Source organism: Necator americanus, chromosome III (assembly GCF_031761385.1).
Source record: "Necator americanus strain Aroian chromosome III, whole genome shotgun sequence".
Classification (NCBI taxonomy): Eukaryota; Metazoa; Nematoda; class Chromadorea; order Rhabditida; family Ancylostomatidae; genus Necator; species Necator americanus.
The window spans coordinates 13,411,537-13,424,268 of NC_087373.1; the positions used below are offsets into that span (position 1 = coordinate 13,411,537).

The following is a 12,732-nucleotide window of genomic DNA, read 5'->3' on the forward strand; positions in this document are numbered from 1 at the left end:
ACAGATTTCGTTAGTTCGCCGTGGTCTGAGTGTGGCTTGTTAGCGGTGCTGTTCATGTAGATATAAATGCATGGTACACTTGACTTTTATGAGCTATTTTTGGTTGTTGTAAATGCTTATGATTTTTTGAGGTTTCATCTTTCTTGAGAGTTGATTTCCTCCTAATAAATATTTCCTAAACTTAGTTCTATTGGTAATTTTAGAATATACATATTCTCAGTGATATTTCGATCTACTTTGGCTGCGAATGCATATGATTTTGTTTTAAGGATGAAAGCTAAGAAACGAAAGCTAGAATTAGAAGATCCATGTGAAGAGGATGCAGTGGAATTGCAAGCATCTTCGGTGGAAAGTGATGATGCTTTTACAAAACGGTTCTCCTTTCCTTTAAATGAGGAGACCTGCAAAAAGCTGAGAGGTCCAAAGTCGAAACGAAAACAGAAAAGTTACGAACTTCCCTCTCTGGGTGCTGTGATAGAATACACAGGAGCATTAGAAGAGGTTAGAGGTTTATCTAATTCTACTTGTTTATCCTTTTTGCCTCGTTGCGTCGTTACAGCAAAAATTTTTAAAAATTACTTCTACGATATCGGATAGCTTCATTCCGCTGCTTTTGCAGAAACCGTAGACGTTGTTATACCTCACCGCCCCCAAAGTTGGACAAGATGTGAATTAGTCCTAAATGTTTGTTACAAAATAATCGAATTGATCTCATAATCAAGACTGTGACCATTCTGAGTGGTACGTACCACTGACCTCACCCAAATGGCTTCCAGGCCTCGGATTTCCGGATCTGTTTGTAGAGGTTCTTTGTCCATATAATGAATGTAGCATAATTTTTGGTATTCTTAAAGGCATCACCCCAAGAATCTGGCGTGGTATTGATTTTCGTTGAGTATACCTATATCGGGTCGTAGATTATGTATACAGGGGGTGGTTCCGCTCATCTCTCCCTGAATCACTGTAAACAGACGGCTTTGGAATGCAGTTCCTCACGACGTCCTCTATTGCAGTGCGCCACCCTTGCGCCCGCTCCGTCTGCGATTTGCCGGAAAACCCGTCCGAATGGATTGTGATCTATAATCGTAATCTGTGTTCATAATCTACGACCCGATATAGCTATACTCCAACGAAAATCCTTCCCACACCAGATTCATGGGGTGATGTCTTTAAACGATATTTTGAGAGCTACAGTGATCACATTGCCAAAACAGAAACTAGCCGTTTTTCTTCTCAAAAAAATTATTTCTATTGTTAGACCTCAACGAAAACCTCGAATAACATTACAGATCGGTGTGTAAAGGTACGATAGGACTCAAAAGTGTTGGGTGTTGACATTATCGTAGAGTCAAAACGACATGGACTGTGAACGTACGGTGCAGTTGCGTAAGCGGTTGCGCTCGAAGCAGTGCGGTGGAGAATAGCGGTTAGGATCGAGGGAGGACTCTTACTACTACCGTTCATTGCAGCAGTTCGCGATGGTCCCACCTCAATTCCAACCTCTATCTTCGCCCCAGCTTCGTGCGTCCCCTCTTAAGCAACTACACCGCGCTTCATGTCGTTTGGCCCAACTAAGGGTCTTCGGTGAAGGTGGATCAATCTGATTTGATCGTTCAACGCCGATCGTATTATTGAAATATGTTAGTGCTGAACTATGATACTCTACAAAACATCACTTTTATTTGCAGCCTTTTTTGGACGAAGCTCCCTCATCATCCCTGGAAAAGAGGTGGAATGAAAACCTAATCCGCAATTTCGAGAATGAACCAGGTAAATTCTGAAGTTCTTAATGATGTTTATCCAGATGAATTCTGATTTTGGTTCTTATTTCCTTGTCTTACAAAATTATCTTTCTCTTGTTCCAATCAGTAATATCCGATCAGCATCAGTCATCCCTACGCTTCGTTGCACTTTTAAATAATATATTTGTGTCATGCGTAAGTGTGTAGGAAAGTGAAAGAGAGTACGTTTATTTTCCTACAACGAACATAAGTCTCAACGAAAAAAATCTCCTTATTACCAGAGGAAAACATACCAGAAGCCAACTATCAAGTGTGATATAAAAAAAAAACTGTCACCGTCACCACACTCTTCAATCAGTGATTCTCGGATTAAGTATTTCTCTTCTATGTTAACTCACTGCTAGGTATTGTTGATGTCAAGGCTATAGGAAATCTCACGGGTGTTGTTGCATGGATCTATTGAGAACTATTGAAAACTGTTTCGAAGAGAAGTGTGTTCAAGGTTTAAATCTCCCCCAAACTAAAGAAGTTCTTTTTCTTTCTAAATTTTTTATTTGATAGAGTTCATAGGTCAAGTAAGTAAGGCTGTTGTACCGTTCCAATGTCCCATCACTCAGAGTTGAAAGTATATTGCTGAGGTTTCTTCGTTCTTTCATTTTTGCATTCCGATATTTTCTAAATAAAAACGTGTCTATATTTGAAAATGTTTCTGTTGTAATGAGCGACGCAAAATAGCTGGAACTTCAAGTATATCTTTCTTCTTTAACTCATGGTTCTCGACCTGCAGATGGATTCATTCTCTCATGAGTAATGTGTTTTGTTGAGCTGTCTAGTTCTTTGATACGGTTTTGTAAGGAACGCATCTAGGAATCCGTCTTCATAATATCTTCATTGATTTTGCTTTTTCATGCTTGATAGATTCAATATTTCTTACGTAGTTGTTTGACGAATTTAGCGGTCTCTGTGGAGACAGTTCGAACGACTCACCTTTGATCTCTGCTTTTTTTGAGGCCGGTAATTTTTGTATAGTGTTTCAGTTCTATCTCAGGAGCTGAGTTGCTGCTGCCTTTACTCGAGACTATACTTTCCCTACCACTTGTCTGATAAAAACACACTACACTCGGCACCACCGCAACATATAGGCCAACACGTCGTCAACCCAAACGTCAATAGAACGGGCCATCCCAAGCGGTGATAACGCCAGACACTTTACACTTTTATTGTAGGTTCCACTCTAGGCTGATACCATCGATTTCTTAAATTATGCTCATAAAATGTGAGTAAGCAACATTAGCTTGACATGATATCGTTACAACTGCACTGAGAAATAGTCGACGAAAAGATCGCTGCTTTCTTTTATTCGCGTGAACCTCCACTTAGAGTAGGCAAAACATCCAACCAATGTATTCGAATTTCGGAGGATTTTTTTTTCAAGAATGTTCGGTTCAGTTAATAATACTTCCTTAGTTTGAAAGTATTCAAACTCAAATGTTGAAATGCTAAATCTTTTAGATACTCGACTAATTGAATATACGAATAGTCGAATTTTCCACACTGTTCTTTTGGATACTAGTGCTTTTTCTAGGTATAAACTTGGATTCGATTGTTAGAACGTATTTTAATATTATCCGCTGAGGAATACTTGAGTTTAACTGTACTCGCGTAAATGGGCCTTCGGGTATCCAGATGTAGATTCGCTTCGCTAGAATATAGGTTGTAATGTTCGAATTTCATTGAAATTTCTTGGCACAACTCAATATTAGTTGTTTTTGACTTTAGCCGCACACAAGGTTGATGATGTAACGTCACACCGAGTTTCCGGCGATCTTGTGATAGTGCGGTCACAGTCAGAAATCAGTATTACGTTTTAGTTTTCCTCACATCCTTCACCAAGCATCTATGCTCGTCAACCTTCTGTTTTACTCGTAAGGTCATTACTTAACAGTGTATAAACAAATTCTGCCGCTAGAGAAGTAGTTACGGTAGTGCGACTGCAATAACTGTAGGAGCCGTATGTTTCTTTTTTTCATTTGATATTACTTTTGCATTTATTCTTTTTGCAGGAGATCAACACAAAACCGACTTCCTCAATATAATAACAAAATATATGGATCTCTATGCCCAACCAATGCCGAGCTGCTATTCCTACAGAGTAAGCTATGTTATGAAGCCATTTCCAATCTGTTCAAATGACGGTTCAAGTTTTAAGACCGTATATTTGGCTCACGCATTGGACCATGTTATACGAACGCGAAATCTTATCATTTCCAACAACAGGAAGTTGGAGGTGGCAGCTTCTAAGGTCATTTTACAAAGTCTTTTTCTCGATCATCGTTCTGGTTGATCTTTCTCATCGACTTTGAAAAAAGTCTTGAAAGTCATTTGAAAATTGTTTGTGGGCATCTTAAGGAGTTCCCCCGTTTGCCAATCTTCATTCTTTCTTCTTCTGCGTCTCATATTCATAGCAAATATTCATAACTGTTCTTGGACACTTTTAGGGACAACCTTCAGATGATTTGGTAGAATCAACTCGTGATCAAGGATTCGCCAGACCTACAGTACTTATCCTTTGTCCTTTCAAAAAAGACGCATTTGATATTGTTCAGAGACTAGAACGTTTGGTTTTTGGAGGTGGTAAGAGATGCTATCAGTTAATAATGTGCTTCACGGTAGCTTCACTCTTTTTTTTTGAACAGCCGTTCCACTATCAAATTTATTTGTCTTCAAATAAACCCTTTTTAAGAAGGAAAAGGTTCAATATGGAATAGGGATCGCTTTAATACTGAATTCAAAAGTGAGAGCCCTCCAGAGTTTAAAAAGAGGATGCCTGAAGAGTTCAAAGTCAGGTTTACTGTTTTAGTCCACTTTTCACACCTTTTTATAATTGAGGGCCACATTTTTATTCGCTCCGACAATTTAGGAATTGATAACTGGGAATAACGACGACTGCTTTCGTGTTGGCATAGCATTGTCTAAAAAAGTATTGAAGCTTTATGAAGCTTTTGATAAGGTAAAACTCATCTTTATCATTGCTTTTTTGTTTTTTAATTTTAATTTAACTTTAATTCTTATGCGTTACAGTCTGATTTTATTCTTTGCTCACCTCTTGGCCTTCGAATGATCTTGGATGGTGAAGTTGGGAAAGAAAGTCATCTCATTTCTAATATTCAAATTGCAGTCATTGACAAGGTATCAAGAAGTGCATAATCGTCCGCACTTCCGTTTTATCCGTTCAATTTTGTCGTTTTGATCACACTTTCTAGCACTTCAGGCTGATATTATGCTACAGCAGAATTGGGAACATCTCACTTTAATTTTTTCTCACATTCATGCGCAGCCATCAAAAATTGACACTGACATTTCACGAGTTCGACAGTGCTATATCGGTGCGAACTTTAACAAAACAATTTAACAAACAAACGAATTTCTCTTACCATGGAGAAGATCCTATCTTATCTCATACTAGACAACTATTCCAGACATCCCGCAATCTTTGTTGTTAATTTTATTTCGTCTCTAATTATGACTCTTTTTCTCATTTGCACCATTATAGATGGTATGGCGAAATTCTACTGTCAGTTGCTGCTCTTCTCCCGATATCGACATGAGCTCTTTTCTGCCTTAATGTTGGAACATTCGCTGAATTATCGTGGGCTTGTGATCCAGAACACGGCATGTGAAGGAACGCTTGAGAAGGTACAGCAATTAGAAGAAAATCACTAAACTTGCTCAACTATTGCTCCGAGATCGCGCTGTGCTTACTGTTATTTTATCCACTCTCTCTCTCTCTCTCTCTAGGAATCTCCTAAATTTCTTCTACAGGATTTATTTAAATTGTTCAACCCTTCATTGATTTTCTCGTAGCATTCCCTCTCTGAGAAGACTCGAGTAATTTTTTTTCCAAATAATAATATTTAGTTTTTGTTTGGTCAAATCTCTTATGAAAAATCTTCTCTATGCTTTTGTGCAAGTATTGTGGTGAAGTTCTAAAATGAGGTGTTGGAATCTAACGAAAGTGGGCCAAGTTATGATTCTTTCCGTAATACTCTTGAAAACCTTGAAATATTTTAGCTGTGTTCAAAAAACCTTTTTACGCTTTTCTCACTTAGCTTGCGCAACCACACTTGTGAAGACAGGTTTCCTTCGCTTTTCTGTAGCATCTGCGTTACAATACAATCCTAATTTAAAAAAGGATTTTGTTAGAAACGTATGGAATTGTCGGCTAAGCTCTCGTCATTTATCAACTTAACTTCCTCATCTCCATTATAAATGTTTTTTTTTTGCAGATAGAAATCCCATTGTGCCAAGAGCTGAGACGGTTTGAAGTCTGTGACCCTTCTGAGCAAGCAACTGCTAGATTCAGTTGTTTTAAGGATTATGTGAGTTCTTAAAAGCACCGCTTTGTTAAACAGTTTTTTTTTTTCGCAGAGTAATGTGAAGGTTTTTTCTCATACCTTAGTGGTACTTCTGGTTCAACGCGAAATCAAAACAGCTGCACAAAATTTCTCCTCATCTTAATTTTTCGATGACTTACTTCATAGAGCTGAAAACACGAAGAATTAATCGAAGTTAATCATTTCGTTGGGGCAGGTGTAGTGTAGCGGTTAGAGGTTCCGCTTCCTGCACGATCGATCGGAGGTTCGAATCCGCCCTAGCGTTCACCAAGCGTTTCATCCCTCCGGGGTCAATAAATTGGTGTCAGACTTCTCTGGGAGGATAAAAACACTGACTTGACACATCGGCTAACCACCGCAAGTCATTGTATAGGCCAGTTACACGTTCGTAAACCACAAACGATTCTGAATTGAAGTGAGGCGCATCCCAAGCGGATTGATTAACGCCAGAAACTTTAACTTTTAACTTTAATCATTTCGTTATCAACTCGAAGTAATTTTGGTAGTAATGGCTTGTAAATGTAAATACCAAAAACTCATTTCAGTATCATATCGCAGATTTGACGAGATTGGATAGTGGTAAGAGTGCACTTCATGTGTATAAGCGTGATCATGTTCAGTTCATCCTGGCAATCCAGAAAAGCAGTCTTGTGCGATCCCGCTTCTCTAACGATGCAACTTATTGCCGATAGTACCATAATTCGCTCTCCATGTTTACAATTCTGCGGAGAGGCAGCTTCTGCTGCTTATTTGCGTTATAGTTGTAGAATTGCGGACGTCGGACGACGGCTAAGTTCCCCGCATCTTATCGCATAATAATTTCCATCGATGGGGAGACAAAGTCACACTAAACTGCGGTACACTCCTCTTTTGGATTACTGTGGAGAACTAAGCGTGATCATGCTTATACACCACACTACTACATCCCTACCCCTATCGGTTCGTGGAGAGATCCGAATATCGTCATTTTTGTGGTACGTTGCCTTTAATGCGCGTTATACTCACTGCTAGTGCCAGTTAATTCCAAAATAATTCCCTTCTTCCAGCGAGTTAATTTCAGAATAGTTCCCTTCCTTCATCCTTACTTGACTTATCACATTCATTGTTTGTGCCTTTTGAGCATATATGACTTCTTTTCTTCATATGGATTGTTTCCATATGTTTCAATTAACAAATGAATCTCAGGAATGTCTCAGGAAGTGATTTGTGTTGTAGAACCAGAAATGTGGCGTCAAGTTACACTACGAAATTTGATGACGGGAAAATAGTGTCTAAAAAATATAGCTCTGACAACAACTGGTCAGTAACCAGACCAGTTTCATGCTCCCTCTAGTGGTGACATCAACCCTAAAAGAATTCTTCCTCTCGACATCACTTTTGAGAACTTTTTCACCTGAGTGGTAGTCATGAGTTAGATAATGAGATGGGCCACATTTTCTCGTTCATCTCCATTAAAAACTGAACTCCTTTACGAATATTATTCGAATAAGTTCCGCGTCGAACAGGAACACTGTAGTGTAGACAGCTGATAGACTCGTGAACCGCTCGAATTTTTCAGTGCAATGCTAGTTTGTTACCTGGAACATGTGTGGTAATCCCATCGTATTTTGATTTTGTGCGAGTGAGGAATCATTTTAAACGGATGGAGGAAAGCTTTGTGGCATGTCATGAATATGCACCAAAGACCAAGGTTAGGAGTCTTCGTTATTATTCACTTTTTTTATCCTGTTCCTGTTTTTTGATACGCTACTAATCCACACAATTTTGTTCCCAGTTTTGTTCACCTGAAAGTAGTATTGTCATGCTACAACCAATGTCTTTTCCTCTTCCAGATTACTCGGGCTCGAGATTTGTTCTTTCATAAATCGAAGAAGGTTCTTATTGTAACTGAACGATACTATTATTTCAATAGAAGACCTTTACGTGTAAGTTATAAGATCATGCTCATCAAGTCCAATATCAAAGACACATATTATTAATTATATTGGTACCGATACTTCCCTGCTTTAAGAAGAAATGATAGACACCTTTGAAATTAGACAAAAAAGCCCAATTTTGCGTTTATCACTGCGAGACTTCAAGCTTTTTGATCATGTGATGACTATGTGCTGTAGTAGCTATGCGTAACCATTGCAAGAAATGGAAATACCATGTTGCTGTTTCTAGAGTAGTTTTCTTGACCTATTAAGAACTTTTGTTGTTGTACGAATATTAGGTTGTGAAATCGTTTCTAAAGGTGCCGTGGTTGTGAAGAGTTCCAATATGCTTTATATGATTTCCAGAATGCTTCATTTTTTACGGCGTAGAAACATTTCTGGCCATGCCTTTAATATATTCCATTATAATGCGAACGTTCACGATGAAATGCAGCTGTAAAAGCGTTTTTTCCATCGCTTTAAACTTTTCATTGTTCTCTCCAAGTATTTATAGCATCCTTCTGGAGCTTTGGATCTCTTGATGCTTCAAAGGCATCTTTTCAATTTCTTCTATTTCCATGTCTTTTCTCAATTTGCTCAAGCTGCATGTGATCGTAGAAGTTTTCGTATTGTGATGGAATATACTAACGGGTCGTTCAGGAATATTCATAATCCTTGAAAAATTTATTATATGAAGCATTCTGGAAATCATTACTATCGTGACACTTTAAGAAACGATTTCTCGATGTAGCATTCGTACACCAACAAAAATCATCAAGAAGTAGATAAGAAAAATTACTGCAGAAACCACGATGTGTTATTTCCAGCTGTTTCGATAGTTGCAAATAACGGACAGATCAAAAAGATAAACTGGTCTTGTCGCGGTAAACGCAAAATTGAGTTTCCTTTTTCCTAGTTCGAGCGCGTTTTTCTTCTCTTAAAGAGGAAAAGTACCATAGCAAATTAGCAATTTCATTTTTTCGGTTGCTATGTTTCCGTGTAATTTCTCAATTTCTTATTTCTCTTTATTTTCAGGGCATGGACCGAATAGTTTTCTATCAGTTACCTAATCATCCAGATCTGTACAGCGAATTTATTAATATGGCTTGTTGTAATGCGGCAACTAGATTCAGCTCTGTGCTCCTATACTGCAAATATGATAGAATTCGTCTACAGAATACGTTTGGAACTGATATGGCAAATTCGATTCTAGCATCCACCAAGAATGTCCAAGCCATCGTATCAGATTAGACCAAAGACTCGTCTAGCTACAGAAATGTATGTCACAAATGAGATCGCTCCGTGATTGGACAGCAGAGGGTGTGTGGTAAGCTGGCTGATATAGAATGGTCTGGGACTCAGTTCATATCTTCCTCACTACCGCACCACCGTTCTTGTTATTTTGTTTTTTTTCCTTGGAGAAGAAATTCCAGCTTCTTTCATATTCTTTCTTATTCGTTTCTAGAATAGTATTGATGTGCACTGACGAGATGAAATAAGTGTTATAAGTACGTCCTTCCGAGATAATTCATTTCAAAAATATCTGATTCTCTGGCATTTTGTACAACTTCTATCAAAGCTGAGAGTTTGCCTACGCGATCTTTATTGTATATTTTGCACCGAAGGAAACCTGTTTTTGCTGCTTAGAGTTCATTCTGTGAAGTGTCTATTATGAATACAGCTGGGGTTTTCGTATCTCCATTGCCCAATTATCACGGCGTTTTTTTTTACTTTTTGAAATGTACTTGAAGATACCATGACGTTTGATGCAATGACAAGAGTTGCTTTCAATTTTCTTTGCGTTTTATATTGAATGGGTCTTTGCATCGCTTCAACCGGTTTCTCTATTGCCTCAGTTGCGGTAGAAGTACAAGAGTAGTCCTAATGTTCAATTCATCACATTTGCTCTCATCGTTTCTCTTCGTTTGCGATGAACTGTGGCTGATCGTGTCTTTAGTCGCCTATTCATATTTAATTCGCTTTTGTATCTGTCCATGCTCTCTACGTGCCATGTATATAGCAGGGTCAAAGCGGTACGGTGGAGCGTAGTGGTCAGGATCGAGGGAGGACTCTCGCTAGCACCATTCGCCGGAGTTCGCGATGGTCGCACCTGGATCCCAATCGCTTTCTCAACCGCACCGGTTCGAGTGCAACCGCTTTCGCAACTGCACCGAACTTCACGTCGTTCGCCCCAGTTATATGTCATGGACAGTTACCAGCACTAAGGTAGTTGAACCGACCATCCCCAGCATGGTAATAGCGGCATGGAAAGTTCTCTTTGTCTATTCCTTAGCATATTGTTATGACGATTTGTTCGCCGTTCTTGTTATTTCATGCATTATACTTTGTTAGGCATATACCAGTAAAGGTTACTACTTCTTTCTCGCAGTATTGGATTTCGGGTTGAAACCACAAACTGTTTTTGAACATGACATATTTAGGCTGATTATCTTCTTTTTCAAAAAGCCATAAAGAAGATATTTTCTCAAGAAACAAAATGCGGCAACACTTTGCACTTCTCCTGTTGCTGAAATGTACGGTAGGATACCTTGGACCGAAGATGGGGCTGCAGAATCAGTGCGACGATGGGAAAGTATGATCTTGCACGAGTCTTTCTGTACTAATCAGTTGGGTGGTGCTTGGCCTTTTTGCCTCACACGATTGTGATTGGCAGCATCCCGTTGTGTTGCTTTCAGACAAATCTTTCTGTTGACTGGAATCCGGAGAACTTTTCACTGTATACATGCATGAGTGAGCCATATCCTCTGCAAATGGTAGCATAGTTGCTCAAAGTGTTAATTTCTTTCTGTGAACCTTGATCATTCCAGGGTACTAAGCCATATTTCTTCTCCATCCAGTCGAAAGATGCATCTTTTGATCCGAAAAAGGATGTTGTATATCACAAGTGTATGTCTGAAACAATAGAATACGAAGATGTGCCACCGTTGAGGTAACTCTTTTCCATTCTGCAATTACCTATCATGCCGTCTGTGGTGCTAATAAGAAGAAGTAAACCTCCACTATGGTTATTGAAATGCACTGTTTGGGATCTAGATAAAGTAAGGGAGACCTGGTTTGCTCAAACCGATGGTTTATTCAACAGCCATGGTGCTGCTAACTGTCCATGACATATAGTTTGGTCAAAACGACATGAAGCACGGTGTAATTGAGTAAGCGGCTGCGCTCGATGCGGTGCGATGGAGACGGCGATTGGAATCGAGGTGGGTGCATGGCGAACACCAGAGAAACGAACCGGATGGCGGTAGCGAGGGTCCTTACATCGCCACAACCGCTGCGCTCCACCGCGCCGCTTCGAGCGCAGCCGCTTACGCAACTCTCCGTCGTTCATGTTGTTTTGACGCAACTATATATTTCCTTAAAAATTGACGAGTGTAAGACTGCTGAGCTTTTAAAAGTGTGTATTTGGATATGGAAATTCCTAGTGCACTGAGATAGAATTTTAATTACAGAGGAAATCACAGGCCTAACTGGGCTCGTTATGGTGAATACCTGTACGTACCTGAGCAGCGATGGCTTCACAATCTGGAGGTGAGCATTTTCACCCTATTCGCAGGGCAATTTCATGGTTTGGCAGAAGTTTTAACAACTTTTTCACAAAGATATATCAGCAGACTGCAGTTTGTTGCCGGATCCTTTTTCCGCAGTATTCATCTCCTCAGATTTGTTGTTGATTTAGCATGGCTCCATCATTCTTCTGTATCACCCGTGCGCTGACCGAGCTGAAGTACAAAAACTTCGTGATATAGTAACAAGCTGTTTGTATCGCCACGTTATAACCCCTTATAACAAGCTGAGCAAAGAAAGAGTGAGTTGACAACTATCACCACAATAACTAGGTATAGTCGGATCAAAACGACATGAAGCTCGGTGCAGTTGCATAAGAAGTAGCTCTCGAAGCACTGCGGTGTAGCGTAGCGGTTAGAGTCGAGGGAACCCTTGATACCACAACTCATCATTGCACCTCGTGATGGTCCCACCCCCTCCCACCCTAACCGCTAGCTTCGGCACGCCGGTTCGAGGTCTCCCGCTTTTGTAGCTGCACCGTGCTTCATGTCCTTTTGACCTTATATCAATGATACTATTGAAGACTAGATTCGAATATTGTAAAATATTATACGATATTTTACAATATTCGAATCTAGTCTTCAAAAATTTAAAATTCTCCATAAATTTCGTACTTGTTTGAACTTTTATTTCGTTAAGCCGCTCGCTCTGGTTGCTTGGGGTGCAAAATTGGAAATGGGTATCGTTGATGAACAAGATGCCATCCGCTTCATAAGGGTAGGTGTTTTGTCTGTTTTGTACTCGATAGATGATAGCTCGTCAGATCTCAGTCAACTGAATGACTTTTTTTTCACTCGACTTAGTCATCAGTGATTTTTCGTTTGTTTGTTACGAACGGATCGTAGAATTTTATTGTTATAGGAACACGCTCGTATCGCTCCAGAGGATCTCTCTAAGGATGGTATTTATGACCAGTTCCTTATACATCCAGCTGCCGTTGTCTCTGATGAAATGGACAATAACCTTTGCCCATCGCTGTGATTTTTTTCTTTGTCTTTTTTGGTTTATGCACACCCTTCGGCAATCATCTGTAATCGTGCCAAAGTGGTTTGCGGGGCTATTAGTTCTTATGGTGTATGGTCATGTAATAACTTT

At 39.5% G+C, this 12,732-nt stretch overlaps 2 protein-coding genes across 2 annotated transcripts; both read left to right on the forward strand.

Annotated features, from left to right (window-relative positions):
• Positions 1–270: 270 nt before the first annotated feature.
• On the forward strand, positions 271–9,303 carry RB195_009467 (uncharacterized protein; the record flags this gene model as incomplete). Its single annotated transcript, XM_064190030.1, has 14 exons — positions 271–501; positions 1,689–1,770; positions 3,806–3,894; positions 3,952–4,044; positions 4,241–4,376; positions 4,486–4,583; positions 4,663–4,752; positions 4,824–4,931; positions 5,014–5,128; positions 5,296–5,438; positions 6,029–6,121; positions 7,695–7,826; positions 7,969–8,061; positions 9,088–9,303. The coding sequence occupies 14 exons, from the start codon at positions 271–273 to the stop codon at positions 9,301–9,303; spliced, it is 1,719 nt and encodes a 572-aa protein (XP_064047613.1).
• A 1,246-nt stretch (positions 9,304–10,549) lies between these two features.
• On the forward strand, positions 10,550–12,618 carry RB195_009468 (uncharacterized protein; the record flags this gene model as incomplete). Its single annotated transcript, XM_064190031.1, has 7 exons — positions 10,550–10,645; positions 10,749–10,826; positions 10,881–11,002; positions 11,523–11,601; positions 11,750–11,878; positions 12,277–12,354; positions 12,499–12,618. 7 exons carry the CDS (start codon positions 10,550–10,552, stop codon positions 12,616–12,618), a joined length of 702 nt encoding a protein of 233 aa, XP_064047614.1.
• Between the last annotated feature and the right edge of the window lie 114 nt (positions 12,619–12,732).